Source organism: Phocoena sinus, chromosome 6 (genome assembly GCF_008692025.1).
Source record: "Phocoena sinus isolate mPhoSin1 chromosome 6, mPhoSin1.pri, whole genome shotgun sequence".
Lineage (NCBI taxonomy): Eukaryota > Metazoa > Chordata > Mammalia > Artiodactyla > Phocoenidae > Phocoena > Phocoena sinus.
The window spans coordinates 75520972-75542994 of record NC_045768.1 but is presented as its reverse complement, the minus strand read 5'-3'; the positions used below and the strand labels follow the sequence as shown (position 1 = coordinate 75542994).

The following is a 22023-nucleotide window of genomic DNA, read 5'->3' as shown; positions in this document are numbered from 1 at the left end:
TAGAGCAGTCATTTGTATGTCCCTGTATTAGTTCCTTTAGTTTGTATATTGAAAGTGATTGATAGTCTAGCTATTTAGATACACATGCTATACTAATGAGTACTGAGTTAATGTTTCAGAGTGTGCAAATGTCCTCAATGTGTTTACGGCTTATTGATAGTAGATTCCATTATCCTAATTGCATGAATGTTTCACTTCACCAGGGATTTCTTAAGGTAACAATCACTGATAAGTAGAAATGCAGGTGGAGAAAAAAAAAAACCACTTATGATATTTGTCTCCTTTCCTTCCTTGTTCTTTCTGTTAATTAACATACTCTTAACAGTGAAACACTAATTAAGCTTCTCCTAATCTGATTAAGCCTCTGTAGTAGCTAAGACAAATTAGGTATTTAATATTTAATTTAAAACAATAGATTCTTAAAGTGGTATATAAAGTTCAACCTAGATACTAAAAGAAAATGAGTACTTTGACAACGTCTATCCTAGGCTAAGTCAGAGGACAAATGTATATCTTATTAATTATCATGTCTTTCCAGTCCTAACAGGGGCTTTACAGAAATGCACTGTATGAGCGGCCACTCCAATTTTGTCTCTTGTGTATGCATCATACCTTCAAGTGACATGTACCCTCATGGACTAATCGCCACTGGAGGAAATGACCACAATATTTGCATTTTCTCACTGGAGAGTCCAGCACCACTTTATGTACTAAAAGGTCACAAAAATACTGGTGAGTATAATGCTTTGGTATTTTTCTGTTTGAATAAGTTTTATCCTTTTGAAGATAAAATTCTTATATCTGCTTTCCCTAGTTTTTTGTTTTTTTTTTTTTTGCGGTACGCAGGCCTCTCACTGTTGTGGCCTCTCCTGTTGCAGAACACAGGCTCCAGACACGCAGGCTCAGCAGCCATGGCTCACGGGCCTAGCCGCTCCACGGCATGTGGGATCCTCCCAGACCGGGGCACGAACCCGTGTCCCCTGCATCGGCAGGCGGACTCTCAACCACTGAGCCACCAGGGAAGCCCCCTAGTTTTTATTATTATTATTTTTTACCTATAGCTATGGCTTAATAGTGAAAACCTTTTGGATCATCATTGTTCTGCAAATTCTCTGTTACAGACTTAATTGTCATCAGTAATGGTTGACATGATTACATTTGTAAAAAGAAAAAGATTATGACTTTATATACTTTGTAATTTTGGTTTTTCAGCTATCTTGTGCAAGAAATTCATTTACTCAGGAAAACTGAGAGCACTTCTTTATCTTTGGGCTGTTATGTCTGTATTTATGCAGCAAATTAAAGCCCCAGAAGGAATGTATTTAGGGTTCTGGTATCATTATTTGAGAGTATTTAATACTTTTGAACAGCATTTTCTGTGATTTGTATTTCTGATTCTTTTATATTCCTGGATTTGTGTTTGCTTAACAGCTCTTTGTTATAAAATGATATGCTTAATCAATGCAATATGTGTACTACTGTTTTTTTATGTATCTGGAATAGTTTGGGACATCTGTAAGCAAATAGTATGGCTCATAAGCACTCTAAACTTAATTTCTTTAAGGAGTTTGTAAACTGTTTTGTGTGTAGGTATGGGAAATCTTCAATACAGGGTGATACAGATTTTTTTAAACTTTTTGAAGGAAATCTTCAAATGTATACAAAAGTAGAGACATAGTATTTTATAATAAGTTATATATAAACAAACATAAAAGAGAATAGTGTAATGATCTTTTCTACTCATGTATTTACATAGCTTCAAGGATTATCAACACAAGGCCTATCTTGCTTCATCTTCTGCTTCTTCCAAAATATTATTTTAAAGGAAATTTCCAATATACTCTCTCATTTGTAAATACTTCAATATATAGCACTACAGTAGGGTTTGGCAAACTTTCTGTAAAGGGCCAGGTAGTAAATATTTTAGGCTATGCAGGCCATACAGTCACTTTCACAACTGCTCAGCTCTGCCATTGTGTGCAAAAGCAGCCACTGACAATAAATGAGTGAACATGTCTGTGTTTCAATAAGCCTTTATTTATGGACACTGAAATTTGAATGTCAAAATTTTCACATGTCAGGAAGTACCTTTTTTTTTTCTCTCAACCACTTGAAAATATAAAAACCATTCTTAGTTTGTGCACTGTACAAAAACAGATGGCCTACAGGCCACAGTTTGCTGACCCCTCAAAAAGATAAGGATTCTCTTTTTTTTTAACTAATTAATTTTTGGCTGCGTTGGGTCTTCATTGCTGTGTGCGGGCTGTTTCTAGTTGCGGCAAGCGGGAGCTACTCTTTGTTGGGGTGCGCGGGCTTCTCATTGTGGTGGCTTCTCTTATTGCAGACAACAGGCTCTAGGCGCATGGGCTTCAGTAGTTGTGGCACGTGGGCTCAGTAGTTGTGGCTCGCGGGTTCTAGAACGCAGGCTCCGTAGTTGTTGCACACAGGCTTAGTTGCTCCACGGCATGTGGGATCTTCACAGACCAGGGCTCGAACCCATGTTCCCTCCACTGGCAGGCGGCTTCTTAATCACTGCGCCACCAGGGAAATCCCTCTCTCTTTTTTAAAAACAATATCATTATCACACCTAAAACAAAACAAAACCTAATTTCTCGTTACCAAATATCCAGTGAATGTTCAAATTTACCCAGTTGTCTCAAATGTTCCTTTTTACAGTTTGTTTGAATTGTAACCCAAAGGTCCACTTGTCTTTTGATCTACTGGTTTCTTTCTTTTTTTAAATCCCCTCTCTATTTGAAACCAGCTTATTTTACCTGTAGAATTTCCTGTAATCTGAATTCCGCTGGTTAAAGCCTCATTTCTCTAGCCTCATGTTCCTCAGTCCCGTAGCCTTGTAAGCTATTAGATCTAGAAGCTTGATCAGATTCAGATTCAAGTTTTGAGCAAGAATTTTATACTTTCTGTTGTAGCACAACAGGAGGCATGTAATATTTCTTTTCATGATGTTAAGATTCATCCATTCTTTTTTTTTTTTTTTTTGCGGTACGCGGGCCCCTCACTGTTGTGGCCTCTCCCGTTGTGGAGCACAGGCACCGGACACGCAGGCTCAGTGGCCATGGCTCACGGGCCCAGCCGCTCCGCGGCATGTGGGATCTTCCCGGACTGGGGCATGAACCCATGTCCCCTGCATTGGCTGGCAGACTCTCAACCACTGCACCACCAGGGAAGCCCAGATTCATCCATTCTTTATAAAATTCCCATCAGCCTTTGAAAATAAGTCTTTAACATCTACTGGTGATCATTGCATAGATCCAGTATTTCATTAAAATTTGCAAATTATACTCTAATTCTACCATTATTTTTGGATTTAATAGCTAGCATTTTTCTGTAAAGAACTTTCCACATCAACTCTTTGGTTACCGTGTGAGACACACAGAGAAGACAGGATAAGCACTTTTCTTGCCCCTTCTCTCACCTCTTTTACTGGGTTTCAAAATGAGTTGATTCCCTAACATCTTTTTTTTTTTCCTTTTTTGATTCTCAAATTGTCCCATATTTGATTGGAAACCTCTTTTAAAAATTGTTTCCTGTGGCCTCTTGATAAGACCTTCAGAAGTCTTCCTTGCTTTTGGTAGTACAAAGTGTTCTAGACCTGAAGTCAGCCATTTTGCCAAGAAGCCTTATGTTTTTCTTTTAGTGGGAGATAGTATTTAGAAACCTCAATTTGAGTTGTAGTGGTGCTCACCAGGGTTTTTTTTTTAACTTAATTTTGTTTTGTAATTATATAAAACATACATAGTTGCAAAGAAAAAACTATTCAACATGGTGCATTCAGAGAAATCTGGATTCTGTCTGTATTGCCTTCTCCCACCATCCTTATAAGTAACTAATTGTTTATTAACTTTGTTCTTTCTCAAAAAAAAATTAGCAAATATGTATGTATATTTATGTTGCCTCTTTCTTAGATAGAAGGTATCTTACTGCAGTTTTCTGCCCTGGCTACTTTTGCTTGATAATACTGTTCTACGGATTACTTCATTGCAGTATATAGAAATCGTCATTCATTTTTACTATGGCATTGTATTTCATTGTGTAGCTGTACTGTAGCTATTTTAACCTATTTAGCCAGTCCCCAATTGATGGATATCTAAGTTTCCAGATTTTTGCTAGTGCAAGTGTCTTTGTGCATATGTCATTTTGTTCTTTTGTGAGTGTAACTTAGGTATGATATCTAGTTCTGGATCAAGGGGTAAATGCATATTTAACTTTGTTATTGCCAAATCCCCACATTAGGTGTTAAAACTTTTTTTGCGGGCTTCCCTGGTGGCGCAGTGGTTGAGAGTCCGCCTGCCGATGCAGGGGACGTGGGTTCGTGCTCCGGTCCGGGAAGATCCCACATGCCGCGGAGCGGCTGGGCCCGTGAGCCATGGCCGCTGAGCCTGCGCGTCTGGAGCCTGTGCTCCGCAACGGGAGAGGCCACAACAGTGAGAGGCCCGCCTACCACAAAAAAAAAAAAAAAAAAAAAAAAAAAAAAAAAACTTTTTTTGCATTTCCAGCAGCAGTAGTATACGTCCGTATTTCCCTTATCAACAAAGTATGTTGTCAGACTTTCAGATTGTTGCCAAAATAAGTGAAAAATGATATTTTAGTATGGGCCAATTTTCATCTCTCATTATGGAGGGATCATTTTTTCATATACAGAAGGGCTGTTGGCATTTTTTTCCTGAGAACTATATTCTTGTCCATATAATGTGGGGTTTGGCCATTTTAAAAGTCCTTTATAAGTTAGAGTTTTTAATCCTTTGATACAAGTTACAAATATTTTTTCATTTCATTATCTTTTTTTAACTTTATATATGTTCTTGTTTTTTTTTTGTAATGCAAAAGTTTATGTAATCATATTTATCTTGATTTTTTTTTTTTTTTTGTGGTACGCGGGCCTCTCACCATTGTGGCCTCTCCCGTGGCGGAGCACAGGCTCTGGACACGCAGGCTCAGCGGCCATGGCTCACAGGCCCAGCCGCTCCACGGCATGTGGGATCTTCCCAGACCGGGGCACGAACCCGTGTCCCCCGCATCGGCAGGCGGACTCTCAACCACTGCGCCACCAGGGAAGCCCTATCTTGATTTTTTTTAAGGTGTTTCTCATAGAAACCTGTGCAGTAAAAATACTGCTTCACATTTTAGAGTATTTTTTCTGCCTGGTTTGTTTCTACTTTATCATAAGGTCATCTTTTGTTATTTTGTTAAGTTACTTGATGGTTTGAGGCCAAATGTCATTTCTTCCTTCCTTCCTCCCTCCCTCCCTCCCTTCCTCCCTTCTTTCCTTTCTTTCTTTCTTTTTTAAATTTAAAACATACCACGTTAGTGAGTAGGAGATAAAGAAATTAATGATTGACATCCTTATGTCATGTCATTTTTCTGTTAGCTTTCTAGCCCAAATTTTATTTTCTAAATGGTAGAGTGGTACTGTTTTTTAGTCAGTATATATGTATAACACTTTCCAGTTACATTACAAGTTGCGGTTTTAGGTAATGGAGGAGGAAAGTGCCATCCCACACTTCGGGGCAAGTGCCAGGGCCCAAAAAGAGAGCTACCACAGTTTGCCTCTGGTCACTAGTTATTCAGCTTGCTGTCTCTTCTGCAGGCAAAATATACCCACTTCTCTCTCAATGTCAGACAAGCCAAAAGTCCCATCCAGTTGCAGCATCAAGTTCAAAATTAAGAATTTCTGGATGATACATAGTATTCTAAATATCAGGGAAATGATGCTCAGGTGTTTCTACATCAGGTCCAGACATAGTTCCTCTTAAATTTGGAGATCCGTGGACCATAAAACACAAGTTATCTGTCACCCATTCACTCAGTATACAACTGTGGAATATTGAGGGTAGTCAGAGGAAGCACTCCCACTCAGAAAAGGGAGCAATGCAAGACAGCAGTTTCTAATCTGTAGTCATCTGAAATTCGGATGGGTGGCTGTTTCAAGGACCCCCTACTCTGAGAGTGATAGGTTTTTGTGATCAGTTCCCTCTGGTCTCCAAAAGGGGTTTCCCAATCCATTGTTCTTCATGGCTCTCCTTTAACCCTCTGGGATTCTTTTCTGTTATTCTCCTTGGTCACATTGACCCTCCTTGGGGACTACCAACTTTTTCAACTTGCTTTCTGCTTGTGGGAGCTAGGTGCACAAGGGTCCTGTTAAGTCTTGAACAGTCACGGACATTTTTAGTTATTGGCAGCATAACTCTCTGAAAAACTTATGTTTTTTACCTGTCTGATTTCCAGTCAGATCTCTTTGTCAGCAGTCATACCTCAGCTGTAGTCTAGATTTGCTGTATTACTCCCCATCTCTCCTTCTTTCTTTCCCTGTGTGCCTCTTCAGATTTAGCTACTGAAACCTTGTGCCTTTCAGACGTTAGTTGGAAAGCTGAACCTTTAGGTTCTTTTCCCTGAGCTGTTTTCCCAGGTGAAAGCATTTATTTTCAGGGCAACAACCTTAATTTTCTTTGCTTTGAAAATGCTTTAAATCCATTTGGAAGTTTTGGCACTGTGCAGGATGGATGGCCATGTTTTTGATTTTTTCCTGTTGCATGGCTGGGTTTCAGTTGTCCTTTGCTGCTGAAAGGACTTCTCAGGTTTACATTTTTCATTTGGGCTTGAGAAGCAATTGGCTCTTCCACCTCTGCAAATCCCTAAGTTTGGACTCTTCGTTTCTGGCTGGGAACCAGCCAGTTCTTGATCTCATTCCATTCTTTTAGTACCTAGCCAAATGTGACCAATAGTAAGCGACACCCATTACTGAAGTCCTGTTTTCCAACCTCTTTCTTTAGACTACAAGTTTGTCATGTCCTGAGTTATTGCCGGTAACAGCTTTATCAAATGTTCCTTACTACATGATAAGGAGCACCAGCCTTCTATTCTGTGGTAATAGTCTCCTCATTACCTGCCTGTTAAGCCACTACCATATATTTCAGCTTTTTGCTTCAGCAGTGCCTCACTTTTGCTACTAATTCTGAATTGGTCCGGTAGGCTAGGTGACGTTGTGGTAACAGACAACTCCAGAATCACAGTGGCTTAATGCAATAAGTTTGCTTTGCTTCTTATAGATCCAGTGCAGCAGGGGGCTCTACTCCTTGTGGGATCCGGATGACAGAAGCTTCACTGCAGCATGTGCTTTCACAGAGATTGGAGTAGTGGGGAGGGAGCATGGCTTCATTGTGCACCTATCCTTAAAGCTTCCACCTGAAAGTAACATTATTTCTGCTCATTTTTAAATGCCAGAACAAGTCATGTAGCATACCTAAAGCCAAAGGAACTGGGGAGTTCAGTCTTACCATTTGCTTAGAGGGTGAAGAGCAGAAAATATTTGATGAATATAACTAATGGCTACCCCACACGTTAAAATATTTATATGTTCCATGTATTTCCTGGAAACTTCCTCTTGTAACCTTCTAGCCTTTTGTTGGATTGGTACTACCTGGGCTAATGTCATCCTGGATTTCCCTATTTCCTAGATCCCGTGTTTTGTCATTCTTAACTTACTCTTTCATTTTAGTGTAATACAGCTGTTGCAGCTTCCTAAGAAAGCTGTGACATGGGGGTTAAATATATTGTATTTGCATATTGGAAAATAGCTTTATTCTAGTCTTATTGAATATTTGATTTTTTGGCTGGACGTAGAATCCTGTGTTAAAACCATTTAACCTCAGAATTTTGAAGGCATTGCTCCATTGTCTTTTAATGTATAACGTTATTTAGAAGTTTGTCCCATAGAAAAGATGGGGAATCAAAATAGCATCACTTTTCTGGTCCCCTCCCAAACTTTTGGAGTCTTCTCTATTTCTAATGTTATAAAATTTCACAATGCATGTCTATCTCTGTTTCTCAAAGTGCCTTTCATTGGGCACTTTTGTGGGTTCATTCAATCTAGATATCATGACCTTCATTTTTAGGAATCTTTCTTGTACTATTTCTGTGTTCTTTGCCTCATCTTTCTCCTCCCCCTCCGCAATTATCTCTTTCTGGAATCCCTGTTAGATGTTGGACATTTTGAAATTACTTTCTAACTTTCTTAATTATCCTTTCCTATTTTTCATGTATTTGCCTTTTGGGTCTAATTCTCAGGAGACTTTTCTCCCCCTAGTTTTTTTTATTATTTTTTCAGTTTGGTTCTTCTATTTTTAGCATTTAGTTTTCTTGTTCTCTCATTAGTTCTTTTTTTATATAATATCTGTTTGCAAATAATACTGTATTGAAGATTTTTCTTCTGCTTCCTGAAATTGAATTTGTTTCTTATGGGTCCCCCAAACCCCTTCCCCCTTATTTTTCTGTTTCTTTGTTTTGGTTTTTCTCTTTCGTGTAGGTGGAACTTGATGATTGGTGGGCTTCGTTAGAGGGTGATCTGATGGTCTGACTTTTTAGATGGAAACCCTCTCGAATGTCTGCATCTGGAGTTCTTTAACATTATTCAGTCCTCTAGAAAAGAGTCCTCCTGCCTCTTACTTAGGTGGAGTGGGATGTATGCCTGGCTGCGGATATTGTGGGAGCAGGGGGACTGTAGGTACCACATTTCAGGATGGAGACTTTCTACTTATTCCCCTTGTGTTTCTTAGGGTTCCTTATTCCAGCCCTTTATTATGCCTGGTGACCAGAGTCTAGAAACTCTGCTTCAGTTCCTCCAGAGAATAAACCTCCAGTCTCCTTCCTGCAGTGGATAAGGATGTACTTTCCTGACACTGTAGGCTGAGAGGAGAGGTCTAGTGTTTCACTCTGTTGTGTGCAGCCTTTGAATCACTGTTCTCATTTTTCAGGTCCTCTGCTTAGCCCCATCCTCTATGGAACCTAGTGGCTGGATACTTAGTCTCAGTTTTGTGGGGCCAGTTACTCTGCTTCTAATCACTTTCTGTGTAACCTCCTCCATTTTGCTAAGTCAGTTATGTTGTTTTCTGTTTTCTTTGTCCTTGTAGATTAATACCATTTATAGCATTACTGTGGATAATCTGCCATTTTTAATCAGAACTGTCTTTTTTGTTTCCATGTTTTTAGATAATTTTTCATACTTATAATTTTTAGCTTGTACAGTGTTACATCAAGATCATAAGGCATTTAATTAACCATTTCACTACTGTTGAGTAATGAAATGAGTCAGCTTGGCTCTAGTTTTTTCTGTCATGTTAACTAATGTGACCCTAAATAACTATGTAAATAGCGTTTGAAAATCATTTGCATTATTTTCCTGTGTAGTTTCTTAGAACTGGAAGGGACTGTGCAGCCCACTTAATCCTGCTCCCTCATTTTACAGTCTAGGAATCTGATGTTAAGTAATATCCCTGAGGTCAGACAGCTCCTAAGTGGTATAGCTAGGACTTGGACCCACTCAGTCTGGCACCAGAGTCTGTGCTCTTGACCGCTACACTCTTCTGCATTTCCATTGAGTTGAGCCTTAATTAGCTAATACTGTCACTTCATAAAGTGTTTTTAAAATTGTAGTGTTTTAATAACTAGCAAGGTTGAGCATTTTTCTCTATGAAAATGTGTTAATTAATGCCTTTTTCCCCTTTAGTTTGTAGTCTTTCATCTGGAAAATTTGGGACATTACTTAGTGGCTCATGGGACACTACTGCTAAAGTCTGGCTGAATGACAAATGCATGATGACCTTACAGGTACAGTAGTTCTATGTGAATATTCGAGAAAATAATTAAAGATGATGATTCTGTGGCAATTTAACTTAATACCCATTTTTCTCACAGGGTCATACAGCTGCAGTATGGGCAGTAAAGATATTACCTGAGCAGGGCTTAATGTTAACTGGATCAGCAGACAAGACTATTAAACTTTGGAAGGCTGGAAGATGCGAGAGGACTTTTTCTGGTAAGATCAGAGTAGACAGCTTTTGTAATCTTTTTGCTTCCTATTTGCACAGGTGATTTTTTTCAAAAATTTAGAAGTTTTAAAGTGGTATTTGAAAAACATCAGCGTATTTGAGCCGTTTAACTTGGGTGAATGTAAATTTTCTGACAGTTAATATATAATATCTTTTTTTTTTGAATTATTTATTTATTTTTGGCTGTGTTGGGTCTTCGTTGCAGTGCACAGGCTTCTATTTGAGGTGGCTTCTCTTGTCGCGGAGCACAGGCTCTAGGTGCGCGGGCTTCAGTAGTTGTGGCTCACGGGCTCTAGAGCGCAGGCTCAGTCGTTGTGGTTCACGGGCTTAGTTGTTCCGCGGCATGTGGAATCTTCCCGGACCAGGGCTCGAACCCGTGTCCCCTGCATTGGCAGGCGGATTCTTAACCACTGCGCCACCAGGGAAGCCCGGTAATATCTTTTTAAAATATGTACTGATACCTCTCATAAAACAACCAGATATGGACTAATAAATAGCTACAATATGGGTATGTGCTTCTGTGTATTTTATATATGTAATTTTTGGTACTCAGTTATGTTTTGGTTGTCATTTGAACAAGTTCAGCCTGAAACTTCCAAGCATAAGTCTTACTGAGGGTGGGTCAGTAGTGTTATCTTCATATATGAGGAAAACATCAGTCGTGCTTTTATTAATATTGAAGTACATTGTTTAATAATAACAACTTTCAGGCTTTGTTTATGTTGTAGTTTCAGGTGGGTAGTCTTTTAAAACCTCAGCTATTAAATAACTCCTAAAACGAGGCATCTGCTGTCTAATATTAGAACTGATAATTTATTTGTGGGGCACTTAACATTTTTGGTATGATTTTGTTTGTTTGTTTTTCCTTGCTTTTATTTATTCCTTAAAAGTTGATCAGCATCCTGGATAATACTTCAAGAAGTCCCTTTGTGCAGATAAAACTATCTGTAGGTGGAAAGTAGACAATGAGTTGTAACTAAACATCCCTTTGTTTTTGCTTCCATACATACAACATATGTGTTAAGTTTTTATTAATCTGTTATAGATAATCTGAATCAGCATAGGAAATACTGAGCATGGGAAAGGTTTTGACTTCTGGTCTCCTTTATTAGATCACAAACTTCTGAGAATGTTTTGTCTTTTAAAAAAAATTGTAGTGGCATCTACAATGCCTCAATTAATATTGAAAAAAATGGAATCTTATCAAGTTTTTAAAAACATTTAATATCCTTTGATGAGAGGAATAAATACACACACATGTATATATATATATATATATATATACAATCAACATAACACAAGAAGTTTTCATTCCATAAATTCTTGCCCTTTTAAAAAATCAATAGTCATTAATTTTTATTTTATTTTAATGCCTGCATTTATATAAATTATGAAATATTTCCCTTGGTAAAGCAACAATGTTTGGCTTTATATTTATGTTTTGGTTGAATCGAAAGAGGCAGGAACAGGAGGCAGGAAACTTGAATTCTTGCTTTAGCTCTGCCACTGATTGTGTGGTTTTAGATAAATTAATCTCTCTCAACCTATTTCACATTTTAATAAAGTTTACTTTTCTATGATATTTTATTTCAAACTCTTAAATAATTGAAATCTTTTTTGTAATCTTAGTTTTTCTTTTCTTGGTGCTTTATAAATATTAATCTCAGTATTATGTGGTGAGAAATTTAGGGGATATTTACTCTTTGTTATATATCTGTTTATATTTTAATATTGTATATGTTATAAATTACTCTTGTTATTGGGGAGGAAAAGTTGAAATGAATTATCAAGTAAAAATTGGAGGACTTCGCTGGTGGTCCGGTGGTTAAGACTCCGAGCTTCCACTTCAGGGGGCACGTGTTTGATCCCTGGTCGGGAACTAAGATCCCGCATGCCGTGAAGCCAATCAATCAGTCAATAAATAAAGGATTTCCTTTAAAACAATTGTGGGGATCAGAAACTTATTTCTGGAGGAGTTTAAGAAATTTTTAAGAAATAATTTAGAGAAGATATGGTAAATATAGAACTTCCCAAGACTGATGATAAAAAATACTGCCAAGCCTACAATACAAATTTTGGCTATCAGGTTTTTCTACTGGTAAAAAAAAAAGTATTTCTCTAACTTGAAAATCAGTTTTTAATATTCACTGGTATGTGTTTTATAATGTTAATAAAATACATAGAGCCATCAACCAAATGATCCATTTTTATTGATTTATTGTGTTCTTTTTTTTTTTAATACAGGGCATGAAGACTGTGTAAGAGGCTTGGCAATTTTGAGTGAAACAGAATTTCTCTCCTGTGCAAATGATGCTAGTATTAGAAGGTGGCAAATCACTGGCGAGTGTCTTGAAGTATTTTATGGTCATACAAATTATATTTATAGCATATCTGTCTTTCCAAATTGTAAAGGTAAGACTGTCTTATACTACATATTTTAAATTTTGTATTGAGCATTGTTCTATTCCATCTTGAGGTGGGGGGCGGAGGGCTAATGATTTAAATCAATTTACTAACTGTAACTTGAGTAATTTAGTAACTTTATTTCATAAGTATCTTTTTCCTAAAGGAGGAAACTGTATGATCATCTTTATATTAATTCAGACTTGATGGTGTGTTGTAAAAAGTTCTTGGGCGGGTTCCCTGGTGGCGCAGTGGTTGAGAGTCCGCCTGCCGATGCAGGGGACACGGGTTCATGCCCTGGTCCGGGAAGATCCCACATGCCACAGAGCGGCTTGGCCCGTGAGCCATGGCCGCTGAGCCTGCGCGTCCGGAGCCTGTGCTCCGCAATGGGAGAGGCCACAGCAGTGAGAGGCCCACGTACCGCAAAAAAAAAAAAAAAAAAAAAGTTCTTGGGCATCTGAGGAAAGACTTCTTATAATTTATTGGTATAAAGTATAGTGTGTAAGATGTTAAATATATAAAAATGTGATTCTTTGAAGTTGTATATTGTATAAGTGACAAATACATAAAATTTAAAGCTATAATTTATAAATACTTTGGGGTTTAAAAATCAGTATGCCTATTTAGAAAGGTGGTATATATAAATGTACTTAATTTTATATATTCAAACTAATTTTTCCTGTGTTCATTAATTTTAGATTTTGTGACAACAGCAGAAGACAGATCTCTGAGAATCTGGAAACATGGGGAATGTGCTCAAACAATCCGACTTCCAGCTCAGTCTATATGGTGCTGCTGTGTGCTAGACAATGGTGACATTGTGGTTGGTGCGAGGTACTCATGTTCTAGTCAATCAATCAGTAATATGTGTCTAGGACTTAGGTAGGTGTTAGAGTGCACAGAGATAAGCCATAGGAATTTCAGGTGAATTGGGGAGACCACAGGCACATTTGTGTTACTAAACAAAACAGTAGTAGGTATAACAGCTTTTGCACTAATGATACATGATATATTACAATAGTATTGCACTGTAAGTTCTGCAGTTGAAACATGAAATTAGAGAAGTTAGAGATTGGTGTGGGCAAACTTTCTGGAGAAGAAGAAATTTGAATTGGGTTTTGAAAGATAATGAAGGAAAATGGTGAAGGAACAATGCTGGGGAACAGTGGATGACAGGGGAAGATGATAGCGTGGGGCTTTATTATGGAGAACCTGGAATGTCCAGCATTTGTTAGATTCAGTGCTTGGGGTTAAAGGGTTGTAGCTCTTGAGCAAGAAGTGCTGTGATTAAAGCAGAACTTATGAATTATTAAATACGTAGGTTAGATTTAACTAGTGGTGACAATGGGCAGGAAACCAAGTTGGTAAGCAATTGCAGTAGTAAGTGTAAAGTTATGAAATATTCACCCTGCAGTGCTAATGGATAAAAGACCGGAAAATGAGATAATGCAGAGGGAAAATGATCAGAAGGGGGCGTGTCAGAAAAGGATAGAGCTTCAAACTTTGGATGATTAGAAGTCCACATTAATAAAAATGGACAAGAGTGGGAATTGGTTTGGTGAAGAAGGTGATAACTTCCTGGGATCCAAGTGGTGATAAGCCACACTCATGCAGATTGGTCATGGGCATTTGGACTGGGTCCTAGTGTAGCAACTGAGACTGAAGATCAAGATTGGCACAGAACTTCCAGAGTCAAGCAATAGGGCATCTTTCTCTGAGGGAAGCAACATAGAAGGGGAGGAGCAGAACTAAAGACTGAACTTGTGATACACTGTGGGTAGAAAAAGAGAAGCCAGTAGCCTAAACAAAAAGCAATCCAGATGTTGAAATTCAGAGACGGAAAAGAGATTTTGGAGGGAGATTGTGATCAGTGTCAATAAGTACATGAGGGGTTAAGGAATGGAAAGTTAGGAAAGCTTTTGGATTTGCTTTGAAAGATGTTAGCAGTGACTTTTTTGACATCACATTTTCATAGAAAATGATAGAAAAAGGTAAATGAGAGGAGACAGATAAAGAGATTTTTGAAGAAATGGATGAGGGAAAGGATTGTAGACTACTGTGGCACTGAAGGCAAGAGGAAAAAGGGCGACAGCCATAAGGGATACAGTGTCGAATAAAGCAGATGTATTTTACTCCTTGGCTGGGCCAGAGGTTGATTTGTTGGTTTAGTTATTTTCACCCTAAAGTCATTTAAAGTTGAAGAAAAATAAACAAAGGGGTAACACTGCTGTTAGTAGAAGGTTAAGTAAGAAAGTTTTTCTGCAGAGTTGAATAGGATTAGTACGGTTGAAAGTGGCTAACTTGTCTCCCCTACCCCAAAATTTCACAAAGAGAAATTATGGAAATGAAGTCATTTTTCTGAAAATAGAGGCTGGGACTGTCATCTAGTCCAGAGGTGAAGCTATTTTTTTCTTGATTCGGGTTACATTGCTAGTTAATGGCATAATAAGGACAGACTCCATGCGTTTCTAATGAACGGATATCAAGCATCTAGTATTTTCTAAGCCCTATCCTGGGTATTTGAGCCCTTTATAAGTTAAACAGTTTACTACCCTTCTTTATACCATAATACTTATGTGTGTAATACTCATTTTAAAAGTGTATGCTATGTCTGTAGATTTTTATGATGGTAACTATTTAATTTGGAATTGAAAATTGTGTTAAATATATATTTCTTTGTTCTTTGCCAGTAACTTTTTCCTTAAATAGTCTTTTTCCACCCTTTCCATTGCTTTAGAAAGTAATAGAGGGTAGTGTGCTGAAATCGGCATAGTTCTACACTCAGCAATAAATACATAGTAACATTTCTCGTATTCACAAATACAGATTATTTTTGCTTTGGATCATTGAAATGTGATAATGTTAACCTACTGTGGCAGTGACTTAAAACCACTTTCTGTTTCCTTATAGTGATGGTATTATTAGAGTGTTTACAGAATCAGAGGATCGGACAGCAAGTGCTGAAGAAATCAAGGCTTTTGAAAGAGAACTCTCTCAGGCAACCATTGATTCCAAAACTGGTGATTTAGGGGACATTAATGCTGAGCAGCTTCCTGGGAGGGAACATCTGAATGAAACTGGTAAATATTTCAATGTATCTAGTAGTAAAAAATGCTGCCTTGTTTGCCTTTTGGAATAATGAGTGACAAGAAAAAAAGATTGTTTTGTTAAGTCATTCAGTATTATTCTCATTGCCAGGTACTGATCTTTGAGACTTTTTATTATGCATAACCACAGTGAAAAATCATGTTCTTTTTGCCTCTGCCTCACAGTTTTAAAGACTTGGAGCTAAGTTCCCATAAACAGGACTCTTTTTCTTTAAATAAATCACCTAATACTTAGCTCATATATAGTAGGTGTTCGGAAATCACTCATTTAATACCTTTTGGTTGATTGGATTCTCTGAGAGGTTGTACAGACTAAAAATAAAAATGAGTTTAAATAAAGCAATGTCTGCTTAATGCGTTAGGGATCATTTGATTTTAAAATCAGAGGACAGTAGTTGTCTCAAATGAAATCTTAGGTTGGATATGTCCATGATCCCTTGGTCCGTGGATCCCTGGGGATTCTGAGATCCTTTCAGGATATCCATGTGGTCAAAGCTAGTTTTATAATACTAAGATGTTATTTGCCTTTTACACTGTGTTATCATCTACATTTATGGTATAAAAGCGGTGGTGGGTAAAACTGCTGGCTCCTTAGTACGTAGATGGAGGCAGTGGCACCAAACTATTCAGGTAGTCATGGTGTTCTTCACTGGTATGCAGTCGTCATTAAAAAAGAAAAAAATGCCATCTGCCCTTAGGAGTGTCCCTGATGAAGCATTAAAAATTAGTTTTGTTACATTTTGGCCCTTTAGTACGTGTCCTTTTTAACATTCTGGATGACAAAATGTAAAGTACACATACAGTTTACCGAAGTACCATGTGCCTCAGGGGTAAGTACTTCTGCAGTCATTTGAGTTGCAGGCTGAACTCCCTTTTTTCAGGGAATTCCATTTTTATTTCAAAGAACAACTACGGTTATTCAGGCTTAGGTATTTGGCAGATATTTTTTTTGAAAATGAACAAAGCGAGAATGTCACTTTAAGGAAAACAACTGACAGCATTTGTTGCCAAAGATAAAATTCAGACTTCCAAATGAAAATTGAAATTTTGGAAAACTTGTGACATTAGTGGTAATATTAACAAATGCGATTTTTTTATATTGAATAATAAAATGTGTAATCATATGGAAGATCTGCATAGCTCAGTGAATCAGTATTTTCCAAATGACCAGTTCATGGTCTTACAAAATCATACATGGGTAAAAGAACTGTTCAAAGTATAAGATCAATAGATTTTAGTATAATAGAGCATGAAAAATTCATTGATACAGTTTCAGATTCTAAATTTGTAACCTTTAGGATCTACTACTTGTAGAATACCCACATTTTTCTGAAAAGGCTATTAAGCTAGTCCTCTGTTTCTCAACTGTATTATCCGTGTGATGCTGGATTTTCTTTGTATACATCAACCAAGCAACAGATTGCAACAGGTTAAATGCAGGGGCAGGTGTGATAATCCAGCTGTCTTCTATTAAGAGAGACAGTAAAGAGATTTACAAAAATGTACAACAATGCCAGACTTCTCACTAAATTTTTAAAACTGTACTTATTTTTCATTGAACTATTATTCAATATGTAATGGATCTATTACTGTTTTCCATGAAGTAAATATACTTTTTGCTCTTCTCATTTTTAATTTCAAATTCAGTAAATCAACTGATATAACCTACATAAAAAAAAGCTGTTTGGGCTTCTGAATAACATTTCTGACTGTAAAGAAATACTGAAACCAAAAGTTTGAACACCACTGTATTATTTCATGTTTTTAATATTCTTACAGTTCTTTGCAAAAATGTAATCTTTTTGTCTATATGTACACAGTCAATAAATATTTACTAGGTACCTACTGTCTGCTCTGCATTGGTCTAAGCTCTGGGGAATACAGATAACAAAAGGGACAGAAATCTCTGTTCTCACAAATTTATGTTGTACAGGAGGAGACAGATAATTTAAAAGTTAATAAGTAAATATACAAGTATGTCAGATAAGTACTATGGGAAAAGTAAAGCAGGCATTGAGTTTTAATAAAAAATAAAACAGGAGTTTGAAATTCAGTAGTCAGGAAATGTATAATACTTAGGATAGCACTGGTTGCTGTAACAGATAATTCCTAAAATGTCAGTGGGTTAACACAAGAGAAGGTTATTTGTTGCACATTTAAAGTTCAGTTGACAGCAGGGTATGCTGGAACATGTTCGTAGAATAATTGTACTCCTCTAGGTCATTGAGGGACCCATGCTGAAATCATCATCTTCATCATGTGCTTGCAGGGTCTCCCTGAATTATAGATATTCAGCCACCAGACAGCATAAGAGGGGAGGGTAGAAGATGATGAACTAGGCCTAGAACTGGCATTTATCACACCCACCCAGATTCCACTGACCATTACTCAGTGTGTAATCTAGGGACTACAAAATGTAAGGGGGCGGAATAAGGTAGTCTTCGACTAGACAGCTACAGCTCTACCCATTGGAATAGGAGCAGGAATCTCTGGAGGACAGCTAGCAGTCTCTGCCACTGAAGGCCTTGCTGAGAATGTGGCTTTCAGGTAAAGTCCTTAAGGAGACAAGGGGGCAAATCTTGCTAACATGTATGTGGAGAATGTCATAGGCAGAATAAACAGCCAGTGTTATAGACTCTAGGGGGCTCCAGGGCCTATAGTAGGAGGCCATTGAATCAGTGCAACGGAGAAATAATGGTGGCTTGTACCAACGGGTAGCAATGGAGATGGTGAGAAGAGGTAGTCTTTCAGCTATATTTTAAAGATAGAGTTGATGGAATTTGCTGAAGGATTAGAATTGAGAGAAAGGAATCACACTCTTCTATTCTTTTTGGCCTGATCAGCTAGAAGAATGGAGAATCATTTACTGAAATGAAGTATTGTCAGAAGATACTTGTTAATAAAATTTGTTTTATTTTCGATCAGCCAGCTACTTTTTAGTAGAATCACATGTTTTTAACCATCCTTTACTTAATAGAGTTTTTTAAAATTTATTTATTTATTTATTTATTTATTTTTGGCTGCATCGGGTCTTCATTGCTGCGCACGGGCTTTCTCTAGTTGCAGCGAGAGGGGGCTACTCTTCATTGCAGTGCGTGGGCTTCTCACTTCTCATTGCGGTGGCTTCTCTTGTTGCGGAGCACGGGCTCTAGGCGTGTGGGCTTCAGTAGTTGTGGCACGTGGGCTCAGTAGTTGTGGCTCACGGGCTTTAGAGTGCAGGCTCAGTAGTTGTGGCACACGGGCTTAGTTGCTCCGCAGCATGTGGGATCTTCCTGGACCAGGGCTCGAACCCGTGTCCCCCGCATCGGCAGGCGGGCGGATTCTTAACCACTGTGCCACCAGGGAAGTCGCAGTAGAGTTTCTTTTAAACCATTATTTTCTTTTTGGCCAGTTTCCAGTAGAATTACATTTTAAAATATTTTGTTTCATAAAATTTTCTATTAAACCAAAATACATATTTTCTTTTATATATAAACTTTAATGTTAAAACTTTTCTATCTAATGTTTGTAAAATTTACTCTGCCATTCTCTCTTTGATTCTTAAAATTTTTATTTTAAGGTACTAGAGAAGGACAGACTCGCCTAATCAGAGATGGGGAGAAAGTCGAAGCCTATCAGTGGAGTGTTAGTGAAGGGAGGTGGATAAAAATTGGTGATGTTGTTGGCTCATCTGGTGCTAATCAGCAAACATCTGGAAAAGTTTTATATGAAGGGAAAGTATGTCGACTTCTTTCTAATTGCTATTATCTTAAAGCATTAGACAAATTAAAAGTTTTCGTTTCCCTTTCCCCATGCTAATAAAATTTTCTTTGGTGTTTTGACATTTAAAAATAGATTTCAATGGGGAGATTCTTAGTCTTGAAGTAGATTTTTTTTTTTTTTTTTTTTAAATATCTTTGCATGTAGAGAGAGCTGCATTTGTGATGGACACTGCCATTATTTGCCTTTTGGTAGTTACATAGATAAGCTGTTCCCAACCATTTTGGATTAGGCGCTTCTGTGTCACCTTTCATCTAATGCTTTGTGCCTAGTTATATTTAACTTGACAGGCCATGAGGGACCCTGCAGGGCTGTGCTTATAATGCCAGCATGTTTTCATGAGTAGGGTAAGGTAACAGCTAATACTTTTGGCCTTGAGATCAACTAATTGGAAACCATCCTTTGGTCTTACAATTAATATGTAGTAATAATCCATCCCCCACATCTACCTGCCAGTGAACTACTATTCTTGCACCACATGCATATGGTTGCTATTAAACATTATTTGCCAAGTGGAAGATTTTAAAATTGTGCTTTGGAGAAAGTTTAGGACTATAATTATTAACATAAATCCTTGTTATGTATGTCATTAATTTATGTGAACAGATAGTAATCACTTATCTCCTTTTTATATTCCTATTAAAGGAGTTTGATTATGTTTTCTCAATTGATGTCAACGAAGGTGGACCATCATATAAACTGCCATATAACATCACTGACGATCCCTGGTTAACTGCATACAACTTCTTGCAGAAGAATGATTTGAATCCTATGTTTTTGGATCAGGTGGCTAAATTTATTATTGATAACACAAAAGGTCAAATGTTGGGACTTGGGAATCCCAGTTTTTCAGATCCGTTTACAGGTAAGTTAGGGTTTGTATTAAGTCTTATATACTTCCACCAATGTTGATTATTTTTTTTATTTGTTGTGTTTAAACACCTATTATGATTAGCTGTTTAAATAAAAACCAAGATCTACAGCAGGATTTTGCACAGATATATATTTTTGAGGCTCAAATTATATAGTAATTTTGTATTTATGGAAACAATTGTAAGTCATTCTCTTTCAAAAATACAGCCACACTGTAAACTAAATAAAATTAAACTGAAACTAATTCAGTCATTTGAAATGAAAAGAAACCTGTAAGTTCCTTCATGTTATTGCTTCTTTTTAAAATATATATTTTGGTGAAATTTAGTAAATAGAAATTCTGTTTTCACATGAGGCTAAACTAGTTAGTTATGCATCAAATCTAGAACTAAACTATGGGTAGTTTTAGTTTACATGTTATTTGTATTCCACATGTTCATTTTTTTTTTTTTTTTTTTTTGCGGTACGCGGGCCTCCAGCTGTTGTGGCCTCTCCCGTTGCGGAGCACAGGCTCCGGACGCGCAGGCTCAGCGGCCATGGCTCACGGGCCCAGCCGCTCCGCGGCATGTGGGATCCTCCTGGACTGGGGCACGAACCCGCGTCCCCTGCATCGGCAGGCGGACTCTCAACCACTGCGCCACCAGGGAAGCCCTCCTCATGTTCATTTTAAGTCAGTTGTTTATAACATAGTATACAGCATCTAAAATGTTATTAATGGGATTAGGTTCTCATGCGAGTAGTATTATAATCCCAGTAGTATTAGTTTGAGTCTGGGATCCTTGGAAATAGAGTTTAATTCTAGAAGTATTAGCCTGAGCTCTGGGCCCTGGGAACTGAGGCCATGATATGGGATAGATATAGAGCGGCCCTATATCTGTCTTTTCTTAGATATAGGGCTAGCTCTAAATAAAAATTTGAAACTGACACTTTATTGTTAATGGGTTCCTATTATTTCTGACTCTATCTTTCATGTGCTAGTGCTCTTTCTCGTATTGCAAGGATCCCATATCCTCTTCCTGTCTCAGGTCTTTTTTTTTTCTTCTTCCCTCACAGATGCTTCATGCTCCTAAATTATCTCCTCTCCTTCTAGTTCAAAATTCCATTGTTCACATAATAAAGTTAATCTCACCTGCATGTTGACTTAAACAGATTATCAGACTGATTCACTATGAACTATAAATGATAGGACCCTCCCAGCAGATGCACTTGACAGAACAAGAAAAAAAAAATGTTTATTACCTGTGTATTTCTGTTGGTTGGAATATCAGTCTACAGTACAAAAGAGTACTGTATTTTATAAGCTATCTTGTGGGATGGAGGACCGATATTAAAGCAGCTGGCTCTGTCTGGAAATCTAACAACAATTTGGCTTTTTTGCTCCTCTGAAACTCTGTCAGCATCCTTAGATATATCTTTTTGTAGACGCCTCTGATTATTTCCTTAGAGATACTAACAAAACGTACTCACACACACCACACATTTGTAATTGTATAAATGGGAAGTCTGTTTCCTTTGAACCATTCATCCCCTTTGTAATTTTCTCCAGTAGGTTGTAAGCTTCAGTGGATACAAGCAATCTTGTTCCCTGCTAGATCTCAGCACTGAATGCACTGTTTGACACATGAATTAATGAACCCAGGGGTTCTCTAAAAGATTCACAGTTGGTGCCTGTGGTTTGATAGCAACAACAGCAGCAGGAATTCTAGTGAATTCGTATAGGAACAGGAACTGATTGTATGTGTATATTATTTAGGTCAGAGACCAACTGCAATTTATCTTTTTATATTTGAATTCCTAGTTATTTTAATATTTAAGTGCAGAAGCTAAGATATAATAAAGGATTAAAGTTAACAAAAATAAAACTTGGAGAATCACTGAAATTCTAGTTTCTTACTAACCTTTCCAACTATAAGACTTCTGACTGTAACTCCTCTTATTCTGTCATGGGACAGCCTTGCTCTTTTATTTCTCCCCAAATTTAGAATCTTCTGATGTAAGCAATGTGCCATTTATGAAATGCAGGATTCTGGCATACT

The 22023-nt window shown here is 37.6% G+C and overlaps 1 protein-coding gene across 1 annotated transcript in view; it reads left to right on the top strand.

Moving 5' to 3' along the window:
- Positions 1–22023, top strand: part of PLAA (phospholipase A2 activating protein) — a 39674-nt gene that overhangs the window by 6286 nt on the left and 11365 nt on the right. Inside the window, exons 2-9 of the mRNA XM_032634960.1 lie at positions 539–732; positions 9524–9624; positions 9712–9832; positions 12090–12257; positions 12947–13082; positions 15159–15328; positions 18915–19072; positions 19760–19979. Of these exons, the coding sequence (XP_032490851.1) occupies positions 539–732; positions 9524–9624; positions 9712–9832; positions 12090–12257; positions 12947–13082; positions 15159–15328; positions 18915–19072; positions 19760–19979 (1268 nt within the window). The remainder of the gene's footprint in view (positions 1–538; positions 733–9523; positions 9625–9711; positions 9833–12089; positions 12258–12946; positions 13083–15158; positions 15329–18914; positions 19073–19759; positions 19980–22023) is intronic.